The 20,615-nt window shown below is 35.2% G+C and overlaps 1 protein-coding gene across 1 annotated transcript in view; it reads right to left on the reverse strand.

The window, feature by feature from the left end:
* Positions 1–1,765: 1,765 nt before the first annotated feature.
* The window catches only part of NDUFS4 (NADH:ubiquinone oxidoreductase subunit S4), a 47,277-nt gene continuing 28,427 nt past the window's right edge, over positions 1,766–20,615 (reverse strand). The window contains exons 3-5 of the mRNA XM_048291409.1: positions 9,734–9,906; positions 6,227–6,300; positions 1,766–1,974 (exon numbers count right to left, since the gene is read on the reverse strand). Coding sequence (XP_048147366.1) covers positions 1,871–1,974; positions 6,227–6,300; positions 9,734–9,906 — 351 coding nt within the window. The 3' untranslated portion in view covers positions 1,766–1,870. The remainder of the gene's footprint in view (positions 1,975–6,226; positions 6,301–9,733; positions 9,907–20,615) is intronic.

The following is a 20,615-nucleotide window of genomic DNA, read 5'->3' on the forward strand; positions in this document are numbered from 1 at the left end:
AATGAACGTACCCGTTTAAAACAAACAAACAAAAAAGATTTCTTCCTTAGAAATAAAAGGTGATTTATCAAATTCTCCTTTTTAAGTATTTCCATTATCTTTCCAGTAGAAACAAAGAAACAAGAAACTGTGCTTTCTGTGGAATTGGTTCTAGTTATGAGAAGTATAGATTAACAGACAGCAATTTCACGAATTAGGTGTCCAAAGATAATGTTAGGTATCTAATACTAATCAGTCAATTCCATGGACCATGTAATTTCACAAACCAAGCTGTGTCTCAGCTGCATTAGGTATCTGTGGATTTCTTGTTTTAATAATCTGACAAAGCTTGAAGATCTTAATTTAATGAACTTGCTGCTCTTTACTTAGAAAAAAACAGAAGAAAAAAACTCCAATGAATGGCTTTTCTTATTACCGTCTTCTTAGTAGTATCAGCATATTAAGCTGAACTGGAATACAAAAAGATGCAGTAGATTCTGGCCTGTTATGATTCCAGTTTGGTGCACTTTGGCGTTCCTGGAGGACTTCAGGCTCCACTGCAGAATTCTGCATTCAAAATTCAATAGAAGATGAATTGGAGTAACAGTTCTCGTCTGTGATAGGAAAATAGCAACTTCATCCAACTGGTTGATTATGCTGAAACTGGGTCAGAACCAATGCCTTAAATGAATGCTAGCCAGCATACAGGGAGCTGGTTAAAACTGAAGCAAGAATATATGCTATATAATAATAAAATCTAGGCAACATAAGATAGTTTTATGCCTCCTTTTAGCTAAAAGCTAGTGCACAGCACTCACACCAGTACTTAGGTCTATGTGGACAGAGATGTCTCAACAGTATCTTTTGTGACAGCTGGGATAAAACTCTCAGTTGCATAAGAAAAAGGTACAACACCCCCCATTTGTAATACATTTCACTTATCATATGTCAATACTGTAACTTGTTAAGTTAAAGTGAATAAAGCAACAGCCAAAGATATATAACCAAAGATTTCAAATACAACATTGTGCATTTTTAAAACTAATAATTTAACACCATTTAAGACAAATTGAGTTTAGTATATATACTTGCTGTTAAGGCTGAGATGCTATCATCACATCTCCTCTTAAGCAACAGGAAACCTCAATTCAGATAAACATGTAAATAGCAATAAAAGACCCAGAACTATAATTAAGTAATTAGTATATGCTGATACTGTATGAGGCACCCAACTATTCTGACTTAATTTGTGAATATTTAACTGGCTTAGTTTCACATTTCAAGAACATCACAGAGAAACAACTGCAATCTTAATCTTTTGGACTAAACCTCCTCCATAACCAAAACAAAACCCAGTGCTTTCTATTCCAGTCATGAATTCTTCTGGAATAATGAAAGTAGTAATTTCAGCAGAAAGGAGTTATATAACATACATTTATACAGAACGGTCTTGAGTTATACCCATCCTTTGTTCTTCAACTGCCAAAACTGTCCTGTATTGAAAGAAAAAAACCCCAGCTTTTATTCAAAGACTTTTTATATGCAAAGCTTACTGAACTTACTAAACTTCAGAAGTTTAAACAGGATAGTAGATATAAAATTACCATCAAAGATTAATCATAATCTCTAAAGTTGCAGCTGATTTCAAACATTCCTTTTGATATTCCTAGTAAAGCAATTTTTTAGAAGTATGAACACTTCAAATCTCCTCTATTTATAGGGAAGTTTGTAACAGGTTCAATTGGAGACATCAAAAACATTTTAAATAGACATCACAAGATACATATGTAGTTTAAAGGTCAAATTTATTAGGAGATTAAGAGATGTATTATACATGGACTATAAATATAGCACAGCTGACTTTATTCACAGTCACACAGCCAATGCCAACCTATTTTGTAGACACTCTTGTTCTTTTGTTCCAAGAAAAATTTGCGCCATAAGACTTGGATTTAGGTTTTGGAATCTTCTTCTCTTCAACATCGTAACTCCAGCCTAGAGGTTATGCGGCAGGGGAAGACAAGAAACAACGAGAATTATATTCTCAGCATACAATATACAGCAAATGCAACTTAAAGGTTTTAGATTTAATATGTTTTTCTCCATGTAAGCACCCACTAATCTATTCCTTTCTAGTTGGTAATGGAGAATACTGAAATGTGGCTAATAACCATCCTGTGAGATGGCAAGACCTGACCATACTACAGACAACTTGACAGTCACCGATGAAAAGCTCAACAGGGAAGACTGTGCTGTAAGTTCATGGCTCCACAACTCCACAGCACCTCAGAAGCACTAAGGCCCTGTGTATGTTGGCACAGGAAATGAAGAAGATAAGAAAAAACATGGAAAAAAAAAACATATAGAAGATCAATCTCAAAGGCTGGGAGACAATGGAGACCTTGGAAAGCTAGAAAAAAAAGAAAGGTAGGAGGACCAAAAAAATGAAGAGGAAAGAAAAAACTTCAACATTAGAAAGGAGTTTAATACTTAACATTTTTTATAAGAACATAAAAAATTAGGAGTAAAAAGAAAAGGGAATGAAGTGATAGAAGACAAGTAAATTATGTGATAGTTAAGCAAGAGAAATGCTTAAAAATGTCAGAAAAGAGGAGGTGGAGACATTAGTGTTTATGTAAATCAAAATGCAAATTGGTTGCAGCCTCCAGGTGCCTGGAAAGTTGCCAGGGCAGCACTCAGTATTCCTAAGTTTGGTCTCTTTAGCTGCAATATTTCACTCAAAGTTGAGATACTTCAGTTGAAGCTAGAAGTGGTTAAATATGCAGTTTTAAGTGATACTCATAAGACAGTACTTTTCTTCCTTAGTTTTAAAACTGAAAGTTGTAAGCCCCAAAATGTTTAACATATATCTGAATTTTTACAGTTAAGGTGCTCACAGTAAACAGTCAAGATACACCTACACACCAGAATGTTCTGTAAGATACACAAGTTGTCATGTCACTGCCTCATTTTTGTGTATTCACAAATGTCACACAAACATTTTCTTCATGTTTATTAGTCCCAACCAGTGTTAATTTCCAAGTTAACTACTCTCTGTAAGAAACACTGAATAGAGATTTTAAAAACATATTCTTTCCATCTGTGAGAACACTGGCTTTTGCCTCCTGTTCTGATTAAAAATATAAGCTTGAGTAAACAGCCAGAACTAGATCCAGAGACAGACTTCAGTATTGCAACATTCAGCATTGTAACACCTAACATTGAGACATTTGGCTGCTGGAATGGAATCTACAGCCCCAAGGTATTGCTTCATCTTTTTATACACTAGATGGAGAGGGGCCGAGTGCCTCCAAAAGAGATTTGCAACTGCCAGCACAATGACTTGCACTGCCATAGATATCCAAAATACATAAGGTTAGTTACATCTAACTAAAAATTGCAAGAGGCCACCATATGTGATTAGGTTCCACACTTTGGAACAGACTCCTTCAGACCAGCACTTTGAGTTGTTCATGACGGAGAGCAGAGGTCACTTTTATAAAAATACCAGAATGGTGGGGAGAGTTACTCTTGCCCAGAGCCCTGCCATACAATCCAAGTAGACAGAAAGCAGATTTCACCGTCTCTGGAAGAACACCCTCACCACCTGACTAAAGGTTATTGTGGAGTAGAAAAACTCTCCATCCTTGTTATTTAAGCTGTATGTTTTTAAACAACTGCTTCAGTGATGTCAGACAGGACAAAAAAAAAATTAGGTCAACAGTCAGAACTTTTAATTTCTTCCAGTTTACAATGTTTCCTCCTTGCCTGGACCTCAGACCATTCTCAGCAGTAATATTTTGGACAGCAATGTTTCCTGTTAAGTGTATCCAGCACTGCTACTCCAGCGTTAGAAGACACATCAGATGGGGCAGGCAGAAAGACAGCTTGTCTTACCTCCTTAAGTTCTTTGGTGAGAAAGAACTCTGAGTTTACCAACTGTACCAAAATAACCTGCAATATCTAGAATTTTCAGAAATTAAACTCTAGGTTCTTAAGGAATTTTGTAATGGAAAATTTGTGTGGTTCATACAGGAGGAACAGAGAGAGTTAAGTATTTGTGTTTGTAGACCTAGATATGTCTCAATACTATCTTGGTTAAGAAGCTAACTTCCAGTGTAAATGTGTGCCTAAATTTCTAATGTATTTTAAAAAGCATAACTAAATAATGTAAAATTTGTATTTCTAGCTACATATGATACTGAAGCTATCACTACAGAAAATATTATGCACATATCATATGCATAAATTAAAATGAAATCACAATTTAGGCAAGCCAGTATCTACAGAAAAGTTTGGTGCATCTCAATTATGGTAAAATTAAGAGTGCAAACTCTTAATTTTATCATAATACTGAACTACTAATATTAATACCAAGTCATAGCCCTAGTTTATTTGGTTTCGTGCACAATGGAGTAATTTCTAACTCAGTAAAAGCATAAACTTTCTACACTGAATAAATGCATTTTACTTGAATCTGCATTTTGAAAGTACAAATATAGCATCTACAAAGAGATGACATAAGCAGCTCATTACATTAATTTTTCTCTCTTGTATGCTGAATTGTTCAAGAAATAACATGAACAACACAGAAGCATGAATGCAACTATACCAAATTCTCCCAAATTTCGTATTTGTTCATTAAACAATAAAAACCACTAATAAAATTGCACAATTATCCAATGCAAATATGATCCTATTAATTTCTTAGGAGTAGAACTTATTTTTCAATAAAATTAGGACTATTAAACCAAAAAAAATTCCATTCAAAGAGGAACAGACAAATTAAATACTAGCCTTTACCATTAAAAAGTGCAAATAAATTGCACATTAAATGGTTTGGTTTCTTAGATGTATAGGTTAATGGACTTACAATGTTTGTGGTGCACAACATCAACCATCTAACAACTCTGCATAATTTGGTCTGACCAAGGAACTGTACTATTTACCCCAGACTAAATACAGTTGGAAGCTGAAGACCACAGGGAAGACTTCTGAAGAAGCTTACGCTTCATGTGTATTATTCCTGGCTTTATCTCAACGTAATTAATCTTCTTCACATCCACAGGGACTAAGCATCAAGATTAATTTTTTAAGGAAAATTGAGTTGATTTAGAAGAAAAAAAGAAAAGAGAGCAGCAAAAAAACATGCTAACATGAAAAAGGACTGCTGAATATTCAAAAGGCTGAGATTATGGGCACTGTTTGTGGTACCATCATTCTGTAAGGAAATACAAGCCTAACTAACGAAATAAGTTTACAGATACATTCCCTCTGATATATCATCAGCTTAAAAAATTATTAAGTGATGATACTGGCTTTTCTACTGTCTTTTTCACAAGAACTATCATCAAGTGTATGTGTTTAGACTCTCATGCTAAGTTAGGCATAACATCCTCAATCTAAAGGTTCCTCATGGGGAGCAGTGAGGGGATGTGCTATCTCCTCTCTGGTGACCAGTGACAGGACACAAAGAATGCAATGAAACTACATCTGGGGAAATCCAGACTCAACAACAGTAAAAGCATATTGACTGAAAGAGTGGTTGGTCATGGGAACAGGCTCCCCAGGGAACTGACCAGGACAACAAGCCTGTCGGAGTTCAGTGATTATCTGGGCGATGCTTTTAGTCACACCGTTTACTTTTAGGCAGTCCTGTGAGGAGCAGTGAGTTGGACGTGATGATCCTCTTGGGTTCCTTTTACAATAAATCTGTGCTGCAACACAGCCAAAAATGAAGTCCAACATGCTTACTTGGTAGTCATTTTAGTTTTTCTGATTATCAAATATTCACAAGCGCTCTGACAGTTTCCCTTAGTAAGAACTGAGATGCTCATGTTAAGCCTTCAGACAAAGAACACATTGCCATGTAGCCGGAACACCAAGCCTGGGACACACTTGAAGTATTAACTTTCCTTCAAGACCTGAGCAAGGTCTCATTCAGCTCTCATTCAAAACGGAGATACTTGCAAAAGCATTTTAATATTAATATTACATTTTAATATTAATATTAATGACTGAAACACCTTTCTAGAGAGTGGAAAGTCTAGATTCAACGCCTTCAGCACCCTTGGAAATATCCCCCATTCCTATTTTCCTCCTCCTCTTGCAGAACACTAGCAGTCTACCAATTCTGCAGAACAGAGGGAAGGTACTTTATCCTATACTTATTCTGTTGTTAATACTTTGAGATCAAGATTGCCTATAGAAGGATGAACCCCTCATAGCCCATTCGTACAATACATACCATTTTTTTCAGCAAAAGCAATGGCATCTTCTTTAGTAGAGAAAGTAAGAACCATGTTGGATAAAGGATCAGCTCTGTAAGAAATCAGATGACAATTTTTAGGCAGATCGGAAATAGAAAAAAATTATATCTGTATCTCAAATATTAAAAGCTGTATTACACAGCTCACTTTAGTATGCCAACTCACAAAACCTTCAAAACACTTTTTAAAATTATTTCCAGGGTCAGCACTTATTTTCTGCAGAGTACTGTTTTATTCTTTCAGTGTGTTAAACTTCCCTCACAACTACTTGCAAAAATTAATTGGGTTAGTAGACAAACATGTCTAACCACTTGCTGAGGTTATAGTAAGTGCTCTGCAATACTCTTTTTAATTTAGATCTGTAAAATCCCTCTCTTTTGGTAAGGTTTAAGGTAATTCTGAACATTTCAAGGAGACCAAGAGTCTGTAGAGCAGCTAAGGGAAGAAAATCTCAGAGAGAAAAGAGCAGAATACTTAAGTGAGAAGAGAAGGAATTGAGCAGAAACTGAAAAGTCCATAAAAAATATTGAGAGTTCTGCTTTGGCTGAGGTCACATGACCTCCACAATTTATTCCTACACAGCAAGCAAGATCACAGGCCTCAACAAAAAATGAAGCTCCAAAATGCAAATTGCTAGCTAACTAATTACATAGTGGTTAGTTTTAGATGACCACCTATTCTTAAACTGCATTTTTGAAAGGAATGGAACACCATAAACCCCTTTGAAACAAATTAAAATCTCAGTTAAAACATGAAATTGCCTTATTTATTGCTATAAAAGCTCAATTTAAGAACAATGGCAAAGGATGAAAAAAAAAAAAAGAGAGGGGTTCTAACTCTTAAAGAAATGAGATACTGGTAGTAGCAGCACAAAGATAGATAAAGCCTCCCTGAGACAACACTGCCTATGAGCCTGGGAGACAACTGGAAAGACAAGACCAAATTGCAACAAACTATTGAAGGAGCTGCCTCTCAACTGTTCTCTCTTTGAAGCTAGAAGGATAAATGAAGAGAAAAGACCTAAGATACACTGAACTCTCTACAATAAAGGACAAAGCCTGTGACTGGCAAAGGGGGAGGGGAAAAGGGGGAATCTCGCTTCCAGCAAAGACAACAGTGTAATTTTATCTGATGTACACATGGAAAAATGGAATTCACTATATATCCAATATATTCTCCAGTAAAAAAAAATCACAAACAAACGAACAAAAAACACACAACAAACAAACAAAACCAGGATAAAGACATAAATTACACTTTTGCAAGCCACTGCGATAGGCTCTCTTAAAGACATTTAAAGATTTCTCTTAAAACAGCAGTAAGTGAATTAGGAACTAAGAATTAGTTCATGACAGGACCAGGGGAGAATGAAGTGGCCCCAGTGTACTGCAATATTGTGACAACTTTTGCTTGTTGTTATTCTCTTCCATGATTTCGGTTAGAAAAATCTTTTCAACACTACTAAAAAGGAACAAAGAAGCTTTAAGTCTGAAGTGTAGTGAGGTACCAGTACCCATTCAGTACTGCAAATATGGCAAAAGCCTTCCCGGACAGAGGTAGATGGGAAATGAGAATTTTGCAGAAATTATTTCTTCTGTTTTATGTGGAATAATCTTTCATTCAATCTAAATACACTTCTGATTTATTTCTATAAATGAGCTATCCGTGTGAGCAAACTTGATTTCAGGATGTCCAGGATGACGTCCTGATAGTGTCAGCAGTTCCAGTGCTGCAGAATTTCCTATACCTACCCCAAATTCTTTCATCAGTCACTGAAAACTAGGATTCCACATTTTGTTCTCTTAAGAGATCTCATACAATGGAAACTTCACACTTGCCACGTTTCTTTGTTTACAGCTTTATATTATAAGGTGTACTTGAGAACTGCCTTTAGGCATTCTTGTAATGAAACCTCCCAATTAAAAAAAATGCCACAGTTCCATTTTACTTAGATCTATAACTGGATAATCTTCACTGAAGAAGAGCCCCAAGAGCCAAGAAACAGCAAGTGCAAAAAAACCCCTAACCCCAAACAAGACTAAAATGACAGAAATATAGGAAAGACCTAGAGGTAAATAAGTATATTGAGTTCAGAGAAAAAAGAGCTTTAATATGTAGACCCTAAACAGCTCTAATCCACTAATCCCATTACATTATTCAAAAGGAAATGGGAAAATGTCTAAGAAATGTTCTTTGCAGAAATTAAATCTCAAGAGAAAAAACTCTTAGGTATTTTTGGGTGTTGAATGGTAACACCAGAGTCTACACTAACACTTTTTACAAGAATGCCTTAAAAATGAACAGATGCAAACTAATTTACAAAACCGTTAACCTAGCAGTGTCAATTCTCAACAGAGCACTTGCTTTTATTCTACCTGGAGCTTGCTTACCCATGAGAAATTCCTTTCCCTACCCCAAAATAAAAACGTATGTAGAGCCTCCTCAAATTTTTATGAGAGATCAATGCAACAGGAAGACTTGATTTCAGAGTTACTTTGAACTAAATTTCTGGATATACTCATGTTATAAATAAAAAAAAAAACTGTGACTGGATTTGGAATGTTAATAAATCTCAAAAAATGCATCCTCAGGTAATTTAATGTTTAAGGTTTTAAAGTTTTCTTTCATAGAATTTTGTATTCTTTGATCATAAGTGCTAATATGATTGTAGCCAGGTATTTTCAGTACACATTTTATCCTTTCTGAAATTTGAAAAATAATCTTTAGTGGCTGACTTTGGTTTATGTATAATAATTAACTATTCTCAATATGCCTCAAAGGAGACAGCTGCAAATCAAAATTACACTATTTTCAGAGGAATTGCTGGCATAGTTTTCAGAGTCTACAGGAATTCTAACCATGCTGTGAAATGCAGGTAGTGTATTCATGTAAGGGGGAAAAAAAAGAATTAAAAATTAGATGCATCCAAATTGTAATTACATCTCCAAATTACAGCATATCTAGCTAAAAGTAGTTCCTTTCTGTACTTTTTGTGTATTTAGGAGTTTTTAATACTAATATTGACCATATTTAAAGAAACAGTGTAATATTTTAAATAGCTTGGTTTGTTGTGTTTTATTTATTAGTTATGACTCCTCATTTTAGATCCTCAGGATAAAAAAAAAAATCCAGAAGTACTGTTGGTTTTGTTTAAAAGATGCAATTGAGAGCTCAGAATGATTTACTACTTTATGTAACTAATGACTTTCTGGCCCTGATGCTGCCACACAGTAACATCACCACAATGTAATCATTGAAATTTCTGGTTGTTAACATCTTTTTCAAACTCTTCCAGATGATGTTGTGAGTAAAAATCTGCTTTTAAACTTAACAGATCATAAATCATACAACAAACAAACCCAACCACTTACTGTAAGTACTGTTAAAACACAACCAGATTTACAGGTAGAAAGGATATTTCAGATTTAGATTACTAGTGAGCCGAATACAGAAGAAAAGTATTTTCAAATTCAGTAAGTACTCACGTAGATGCCCAGCCCATCAAAGGGTTCTCCCAGCGCTCCCTGTTATCAAATTCCATCTTCCACTTCTTTGTATTGTTAAGTCCTGACTGCATTGCATTACGTGCTGGAACAAAAATGTGAACTTTCCTGGTTTTGATGTGCTCATCTGGAACACCAGTTAAAGTAGTAATATCCTAAAAAAAACCATAATGTGACTTGTTAAAAAGAGGTTTGTAAGAGGGTTGTAAAATAATATTGCTTATGCTTTTTACATAATTTCATGCCTTTTTTAAAATTACAAAAACTGAAAAAAATTTAGAGAAGTACATTATTATTTCAACTAAAAACAACGGAAGGTGACAGATGTTAGGGCTGCTATCGTTCTGCTTCCCCAGCTGAGTTAGGTTTTGCTTGGATCAGTTACCTGACCCTGCTCACTTCCCACCTACAAAACAGGTAGTGCCAGAGGAGGGAGTGGACATTTCCCCCCATCCTTCTCTGTCCACAGCTGCAAAGTCAGGACTGCTTCAACTTGCACCAGCTAAAGCAAACATGGAAATGTGCAAACGCTTTCTTGCTTCAGGAAAACATTAGAGCACAGACTGAAATATTGACAAATTCTAAAATTTTACATTACCATTAGGAGACTCAACTTCATATGAACAAGACTGTTTACCAAAATACTTGCCAGCCAAGTATGTGCTGCAGTGCAAGTGCTTTCCCTTGGGCTTAGCTCTGTATAGAGTTAAGAGACACCAACACCTATGCTGACTCAAGAAGCTATGCTTAGCATGAAGGAAGAGGCAGAAGGTAGTGTCTTTTGCACAATATGCTACTGACTGTTTGAGACTGCAGAGCAGGTACTAGAATTCAGCTGTCTTCTTTCTCTAGTCATTAGTTACTACATAAAGTTGACCTCCTCTTCGTGTTTCAAGCTATGACTCAGCATTTGACAGTCAGTTCTGTTGATGTTCAAGATCAAGAGATGCACATTTGATGCTAGTAACAGTCTTCAGTATATTTGTGAAGGACAAATTTATTTAGGAGATTCCAACCTTCAAAGAAAAAAAAGATATATAACATTGTATACAACCAGTAGTAGGATGCCCTCCTCTACTAGGGAGGGATGAGCCTTGTTGAGGGCCTCCCCAAATAAACCTAAGAAAGATAAATCCTTCAAACCAGCCTAAAAATATTAACTGACTTTAACAAAGTGTAAGATAGGGAAAAACCTCACAAGAATTGCTATGAAAAATTACCCTCAGCACCATCTGATATAATTAAAGTGAACATTCTCACTAAAAACTAAACAGTAATTATATAAAATTAACCTGTCAGTTCACCCTAGTAAAGAGTGAAATCAAACATCAAATCCATCTATCTCTAAGGGGACTAAACTACTCCTGTTCCTTACATACTTAAAAGGCCAGTGGGAGCTCCTCAGTCTCCCTCCCTCCCCTCCTCTTCTGTCTCTCCAGGAACAAGTAGTAAAGTAACAGTCCAGAAAACTGCAGCAAAACTTTGGGCATATTGAACTCATCTTGACAGTATTGCCATGACTTGAATGAAAAGAGAAACAAGTTTAAGTAGAACACTGTGGTTTTACATAAACGTACCTAGTAACTTTATGGGATTTTGCTTTGTGGCAAACTTAAAACTTCCTGATGCAATCACCAGACCATCCTTTGAAATGCAGAAGTTCTTATTTTCAATTTTACTTCAGAAAATAAATTTTGGGAGATCAGTCCCTCAAAACTACAAGAGGCAGGAAGTTTAAAGCATTTGACTTGCATTTGCTATTAGGACTGAAGGGGCAACAAACAAGCATCCTCACTAGCTTTCCAACTTCCGACATTTCTACCCAAACTACCAAAAGAAACTGTCAAAGTATCTTAACAATTCCATCATAAATGCTTTCATTAGGACCAAATCATGCTTATTTTTAGTATGAGACTACCAGTGATATGAAAGAGAAGCAGTACCAGCCACTGGAATGTTGCAACACCTATATAAAAATACCTTCTGACAGACTGGCATTTCTCACTGGTGAAGCTTAAACTGCAATTTTAGGAGGAATTTGCTTAAATTTTTTCTGATTTGAATTGGCAAAGTGCTTTGTTTAACAAAAAGAAGTTTTTACCTGCAGTAAAGTTTGGTGAGGATTCAAAGTTTCAGCATGCTTATTTATACAAATAGGCTGAAATATTAGTCTTTATTTTTGTATTTAACAAACGTGAGGAAATGTAGTAATATTCCCAAAAAATTTATTTTTCTGCTCCCAAACAATATGGTATGTGCAAAAATGCTGGGGTTGTTATCATCAAACACTTCCAGATATGTCAACTTCAAAACAGCTCAAAATTATGATTATTTTTTACTATTATTAATCTCAGGAACTCGTAAGTCCATTATGTATTTTATGCTTTAGAAAAAAAACTTTAGAAGTTTTTGAATTCTTCCAGAATAATCTGGAAGTACTAAAATTAAGATACTATGTTAAATAACATTATGGACATATACTATTTTCTTCCAGAAATATTACACAGTGCATACAGAACACAATCTAAAAGGAGGGTTAAAACCAGAAAAAGCTATATTTATGAGATAACCATAGTAAAGAAATGCCTAGACTTGTTTATCTGGATGAAAGTAAAACCAAAACCTCAGACAAACCCTTCAAACCATGTTTTTTTCAGGCACTCAGCTCTAAATCAAGGTTATTTCACTAATAATATAGGATTAATCCCATAAAAATCTTTTCAAACTGAAAATTAAAACCTGCCTGCTTTCTAAAATGGAAATATCTACATGGTGTTGCTAGCTCTCCATACTACATTTATTACAGCTACAGTTTCCATGCCTTCTGGGAATCTAGCAATCATTTATTGATATCTTCCTATTTTAAAAGCTGGCAATTGAACAGACAGTTGTTAGGACAATGAGTTTCTGGTTGCTGAAGCTCAAGTTGTCCTGACATAAAATCACTGATTTTGCTTGCTGTAGACATGTAAGGTACTGTAGCATAGCTGAGCTGTTGCCAAAGATATGGAATAAAAAGGCTTGGCATCTATCACATACTTGACACCTAAAGAGCACAGAAGCTCTAAGATTCCTATTCCCTGTAGGCGCACTCTTAGTCTAGACAAACTGATTTCTCACACTTTTAAAATGCATTACAACACTCTATTGTGATCATTTCATCCACACAGCTCCAGCTAGTGACAGAAGAACCTGTCCTTTAAGCGACATTTCAATGGGCTAAAGCTCCCGCTCCAAGATGCCATTAAAACAATATAATACTTGAAAAGAACTATGCTGCATTGGGTTGAACTCTTTACTGGGTCTTCAGTGCTTTGTTCTGAGTTCAAGTTCTCATTGAAACTACCTGTGAACCAACTTTCCAAAACAAAGATATTTTTGACAGCTGGTTTCACATTACTATTTTTTTTAAAGTGTTCCTTAATGAATTTTGCTGTATTAGCATATTAAGATACTAGTGAGGTATTCAGCATTCAAAATCTTAAAGATATGAGATGACAATATAAAAGACTTGAGATTTGAACTGTATAGGTTTACTTTACTAAAAATTAATAACCCTGCTTCACATTTTTAAAACAGGCTGTCATCTAAAAGGTGCATTCTGACATTGTGTTTTTCTTAATATATATATTCTTTGAATAGCAAACTGAATTTTTTTTGTAACTCAAGAAAATTTTAATACTCATTTTGAGGCATTTTGTCTCTTCTTGGAATAAGCTGAAAGGGACAAAATACTTTTTTTTTAAACAGCAGAAACCACATAAAATTGCTTACAAACGTAGGGATTTTCTTTATTATAACTTATATTATTTAAGAATGCTTGTCACAGTGGAAAGCCTACTAAAGCTGTTCTGGAAAGGGTAATAAGAAACGAAATGTGCTATGCAGGAAGGAGAAAAACTGATTCACAGAGGCAGTGTCAATGAAAGCACTATTCAGCATGAAGATGACTTATAAAGGAAATGAGAATTTCCTTCTTTTAAGTACTCCACTAATAGCACAAATTCCAAAGGGGACAAGAAATGGAACTCTCTAATTAAAGGAAAGAGACAAAATGATTGAAAGTAGCTCTGAAAACAAATGGTTTTGAATAGATGGGTCAGGTGTGCATAAAGGTGTCATGTTTCTTCTACGGCATTTCTTTCACCACAAAGACAGAAACTGTACATAACCACTATTAACTACCTACAGTTTAGCACTACCCCCTCTTTTTTTTTTTTTTTTTTTTAATAAAGGAAACAGGGAACAAGCAATGGGAAGTTGATGTCAAAACACAGAAAAACCTCCCAGCAAGCTTCCAGCAACCACCCAGGATTTAGAGTCTTGCTAGCTCTCTCTTTTCAATACCAGAATTTCACACATTTCAATGACCATTATGACTTCAAAGAATCAAATTTTCATCATTGTCCGTCATCTGCCGGTTGATTTGTATAAAGGAGTTCTTCTGCATGCATTCCAGACAAAGGGCTCCTTACTTTCGTGGCTATATATCAAGTTTAAAAGTTCTATTTGTGACAGTTGTGTCTGTGGTAAATTAGGGTAACACTGAAGGAGTGCAGCTGCTCTGCAGGAACCTCCTTTTTGGCATCATTTCACTTAAATAAAAACTGAATAATTAGCTTCTGCCTTTATTAAACCACAAAAATGCCACTGGCCTTAGCAATTACTTCCGGGTGCCCCACCTACTTAACCTCAATAGTTTTACACTTGTTAGAATGAAGAGAAAGTAGAAGTTTTCTGTACTTTACAGGAGTTTACAACAGCTTGCTCTCTTCCCCACCGCCAACATGTTTTACTAGACTAAGTACGTAAAGTTTTGCTGTAAATTCATGTTGCAATTCACTTTATTTAAAAGTTGTTCTATCAAAGCACAGAACATCTTGCATAATACCCACAAACTAGCTGCTGTGAAAAGAATTTTTTATTTAATGTGCTCAGCTGCTTAACTGTAAGTCAGGATGAGAACATTTATGTTTCAACATTTCAGTACAATATTTTTGAAGGAAATGCAAAAGAACAGAATCTGCTATGTAAATTGCAAGTGGAAAAATGGAGCAGAATGAACTAAACATGGTCAGACAACGTTTATCTAATAGCTACAGACAAAACAAGGGGAAAAAGCATATTTGCCCTTAGGAAACTTTGTATCACACAGGATACAGTTTTCTTTCAGGCTTCACAGTCATTTTGCATTATCACAGTAAACGGTGAACAACATGGTATTACTCATAACATATTCTCCCATGTAGCCATCCTGCAGAATGATTAATAAAGAAGCTGAAAAAAGCACCTGAAGAACTGTATTTTTAAAAAGAAAACCAAACATTCTAAACAGGAAACAGAATTTGATAGTAACAAAGATTCCATTTAAAGAAAATGTCTTTTCACAAGCAGTTTTGTAAAAAATTAAAGAGAAACTGAAAATGAAGAGAAGTAGGTCTAATAGAAGCAGAAACCATCACACTACTGGAATCAAGCTAAGTCCACTATAATACTTTTTAGATTGCTGACTGCCATTACGTAAAGGAAGTGTCAGCATCCAAAACAAGCACTGGTAGCTTCAGCATTTCTATTCATCAGTTTGTATTTCACAGCTGAGGCAATACTGTAGCAACCATGATGTCTGAGCATTCACTGCAGTTGCAAAAATTCCTTGAGAACCTCCCTGTTGTCCTGCTGCAAAGGCTCACTACACTTCACCAGTATTTTACATACTTAATATTATTCTGTACTTGCTTATATGAGAGACTACAAATAAAATGGCGTAACACATTCCACATGCCATTAAACCAACATCTCTTTGAATCTGTGATTTGAGAAAAACACAAGGAAAGAATAATGGAATAATGATTGGAATGTTCCTTCACAGTAGTAAGTAGAAAACATCCTTCTCAACAGCCCTTCTTTCACATCTTTAAAACACTTCACTTGAAGTCTGCAGTACATCCCCAAATTCTGTATTCACATCTCCTCCAAAAGTCACAGAAAATTGGTATTTATAAAAGTGATTACTGGCAACTTATGGAAAAAGCTGCTGAGTTGTGCTTTTGTTAGTTTAAACTACAACACTGAAAAGAAAAACAAAAATCTATGATTCTGCACCTCTCAGTACCCTAACAAGACTCAAAACAGAGAGGCATTTTTCTTGGCACACTTGCAAAAAATACCTACCATATAGCCTGCATTCTGATAGACAAGTAAACAACATTTCAGAAATTTAAAAATGAAACAGTTGAAACACCTAAGTCCCACTTTCAGCACAGACATATTATTTCATGTTCAATATCATTTTTCTGCCAAGAAAAAATCACAAGCAACAAAAATGTGTTAATACTGCATTTTTTTTTCCTGTAACAGTATGTCTTAGCTGTGTAGATGTTGTCTGGGTAAATAAAAAAACATTAAAAAGAAAGGAAATCAAATAGCTGGGTTTACACTTTGGTTTCTCCATATATCTGAAATTAAGAAAATCATTATTAAATGGAGGAAAGCTGGGGCAATCAGGGACAGAGTATACTTCACAAAAATAGATTAATGTTGCTACTAGTACTCATAAGAGACTTCAGGGTAGATGTGATGCTCTTCAAACTGACGAAATGACAAACAGTATGATTATCTCGAACAAGGTGGAAAAAAGTCTGAATTACAGAAGATCTCGCAATTACTTTTTCTTGTATCCCAACAATATTTAGAGAAAGCATACTTTCTAGAACTCATCCAAAGCATATGTAAGCAAATGTTTTGCTCGCACACATACACAAGTGGCTGGGTCTTTGAAGTCTTTTAAAAATACAATTTTCTACTGTGCACAAATTTCAAGCACTCGGCTAGAAATTCACAATGCTCAGATTAAAAAACATGCAAGGAAATAAATTAGTGAAGAATAAGACTACAGCCATATTTTTAGATGACAGACTTTCAAGTCAAAGAAGAGGCAGTCTTAATTTACCTGCATTTAGAAAGAGGATAACCAATCAATTGAAACAATCTGATTTATCTTACAATAATTTACATTATGGCAACACTTCACTGCTGTACTACCATAAGCAACTGCTCTTACAGATACTGTTTCTCAGTGGAAAACAAGAGAACAGGCAGGAAAGAGCTTTGAAGGAAAGCAGACAGAAGTACTAGCAGATAGACACTACCTAGGATAAAGAACTTTGTACCTATTCCCCTGGTTAGTTCAATTTTGTATGTACTATTAAATAAATAGCATATTGTAGTGTACTTGTAGCTCAGTAGTGGCATGTTTTTCAAACATCATTTATTCAGTTTGCAGTTCTGATTACTTATAATATAATCCTAGCATAAGTCACAGTAAGCAGATTGTCTTGCAAAGCTAAACACAGTATTTCAATAATATCTTGGTGAATTATTCATTACCGATGACTTATAGTCTATAAAATGCAGTTTTGATCATGGACACCAAGAGCCTTAAGCAGCAATTCAGGATGAGGTCTTCATATCTGAAGTGAAAGCCAAAATTCAGGCTACTCTTGTGCACTGGAAAAAAATTCTGTATTTTCTCTATGTTTCTGATGCCATTTTAATAAAGTACTTACTTTCAACATTCATTAGAAGTTAGGTGTACTTACAAAATAAACCATAAACATATGATTTAAATGAATTTTTTAAGATTACGGTTTTTCAGGAATTCTGTCAGGAACAAAAAAATTAAGTGTTATGATCTGCTTTATGCCCATCTGAAAACCTTACAAAGCTTCCTTTGAAGTATCAATAAGAACATTTCAAAGTAAGGCCCCAGTAGAGTTCCCAAATTCAGGTATCACTTGTTCCATAATCGTGAGCCTTTAGAAAGGGTTTCAACTGATGTTAATTAAATATTAAGGGAGCTTTTTCTCAAAGCTCCCTTATCCATTGAAGCTCCAAAAGACCCAAGGGAGCAAAACATTGACAGCCTGCAGGGAACCGGGAAACTACTTACACACACGTAGTAGAATTGCTGCTGTGAGGCAGGAACACCTTGGTCAATTCCTAATCCAACCTGGACAGCAAATATTCTAAGGTCTGAGTTGTTGAGTACCCATTTGAATGTACAGCAACATCTTAGGAACTGATAACTCTGGTAAGGTTTTCTATGATGAATTCAAATCATAAGAAATATTATCACTACAGTGTATGAAACATTAATTGTGAATTCAGTTTTAACTAACTAACAGTGTCCCCAGGCTGGAAGCTAGAGCAAAGAATACTAAAATTTAAATTCCATTATCATGCATTTTCTAGTGTTCTTTTCCTCACAACCACCAATTAATTAATTCCCTATTGAATGGTAGTTATGGAGCAGCATTTAAGGTTTAAAATTTAGCAAACTATTTAGGGTTCTGTTTATTTAAAAAAAGGTACCCATCAAATGTGAGGGTGAAAAAAAGGGCAAAAAGTAGCGTTTTAAAGTTTAGCTTGGCAGTTCTGTCAAACTACTGTATGGTCTGCTACTAAGAACAGTATCAGGAAATTCAACCAATGCCTGCCTTCATTGTGATGCATGTTCTCTATTCTTCACATTGCCTTTATAGAGAAAGTGATTTCTGTAACAGATCTTTGCCCATACAGTTACAAGTGGTTTGAGACATATGAGAAAAACAGAAGCAAATCCCCAATCAAGAAATGCAAATTTAGAGCACAATCCCTGTTAGTGCATGCTTTTTAGAAGAAGAAAAGTTACACTTCAGAAACTACAAGGAAATCAGACCTGTTAAAAGCTGTCCCTTACCCTAATGCAGGATGTAATGCTTCTATGTAATATGCATGCACTTTAAAAGTTGAAAGAAAGTGCTAAATAGTGTACATAATTTCCATACACAGCAGGTAGTGAAGCAAGAAAAGAACTGACACAGTTACCCTCATTAAAGAGATGCACAATAGAGAACTGTTATGCAGTGTTAGCATATTGAAGGTCTATGCATCAGGGATGTTGCGGCTATTAACAGCTTAAATGTTCACTGTATTTTGTTAATTAGTGCATATAGCTTTTAAGCCTTAACTGTGTTTTAGAAGGTTCTTTTCTAACAGTAGCACAGTCATTAGTTCCTGGTGGGAATGGGAAGGGTTGATGGGGCTTCAACTGTTTCAATGTTATCAATAAAATACTACTTAATACCATTGGACAAAACGGGTTTCTTTACATTTATCTATATGGCTACTTAAAATTGATGGTTTCAAAAATCTCTCTTTAAAAAAGCTGAATCATAACTAGAACATATCAGTAATACTTCACAACTGGTTTTAGCTTGTTCTCTCTAGAAGTCAATTCCTGTCATTAGTGCTTTGGCCCTTATAAGCTTGGCCTTTAAGATTATTCATAGGATGGAAATCATGGTCTTACACTTTCTAATACAATTGAGAGAAATCCAACTTGATACTTGAAATCCAACTTGAAATTCAACTTGATACACTACATGTTTCCTTTCAGTTTTCTATTGCTGTGGGGAAAAAAAATTAAAGGAGAGTACAATGTACAATTGTGTTTACTAAATGGTGATAAAAAAGTAAGAATTTGCATTGTAACCAGACATTAGAGAGAAGATATTAAGTCAACCTCTGACTTAATAGAACCAGAATGAGTTGATTCAAGAATGCCTTCAAATGGAGTCAACACAGCAACAAAAATGAGGTCCTAAGAAAAAATACACACCAGAAGAATAAAAAATAAAATAGTAGTACAAGCTACAATATTTATCTTAAAACAGCTTCTGCCTGGTTAACATGCTATTCAGTGAAAACTTCAAATACATGATTTATACAGGTGATGTTGGCCTACACTGAAAAACAGTTACTTATTTTTATACGTGAATTTATGTGCACATCTAGAAAATTAACTGACCAGGAAAACCAACAACTTCTGCAGAAATTTTTATCTGAATTACTAACCAGTCATAATTTCTCAAAAACATCTGCAACATAATTAAAACATCTTTAAAAAAACACTGTCCTTCATATGTCTCACCAGCATTTTGTAGAAATTCCTTATAGCTCAGCTTCTTCTCACTTGTTAACCAAGTGAGGTTTCAGGATAACAGGTAATAGGATAAAAGTTATTTTCCCATCAGCACAGACTTTCTTTTGCTTTAAATTTGAAGCGAGTAGAACTGAGTATGCCAAAAAGATACATAAGAGACTAAGCAATATCCCTACAGTGTGTGCTTCACAACACAAGAACTAAATGGCACACTGAAACTCTGGATCTGAACATCAGATGCCCTCTCCATGGTCCATTGTGCCCACTTGACACATGTTAACTTTGCCAGTTTGAGAAAACAGACATGAAAGTATTTCAAAGATACCTCGCAAACATGCCATCAGGAATTTGAGAAGCATCTGATTCCATCACTGATGATCTGAGCGAGGCAAGGAAGTACTGAAGAAGCACCAAGCTCTCTTGCAGCATGACCAAGATGTTCAAGGATTCCCATGAAATTACCAGGCTTCCCAGAGAAGGAAAGCTTGTCCTTTCTGACTTGATAAAATGATTCAGCTAGAACTTCATGACTAGAAACAGCTTTCATGTCTGTACAAGGAACTTTCTTAGGATTTGTGGTTTTCTAGACTTTCCTAGCTAGGATTTGTGGTTTAAGTCTACAACTCAGTACTACAGAAATGCAGAAAGACACATTTGAATGCACAGAAAAATGATCACTGTACAGTGAATTGTTTATTCACCATTCCTGACAAGACTAAAAGAATTCATGTCATCTACAGAAATATTTCATCACATGGGATACGAACTTGGGTGTTTTAGACAAGGTTCAGATAATGATACTGTTTTATGAGAACATGGAAATACCACGCTTTGAAACCCACACTATGGAAAAAAACAGCTCCAAAAAAAGAAGTTACTCCT

This window comes from Corvus hawaiiensis, chromosome Z, assembly GCF_020740725.1.
Source record: "Corvus hawaiiensis isolate bCorHaw1 chromosome Z, bCorHaw1.pri.cur, whole genome shotgun sequence".
Lineage (NCBI taxonomy): Eukaryota > Metazoa > Chordata > Aves > Passeriformes > Corvidae > Corvus > Corvus hawaiiensis.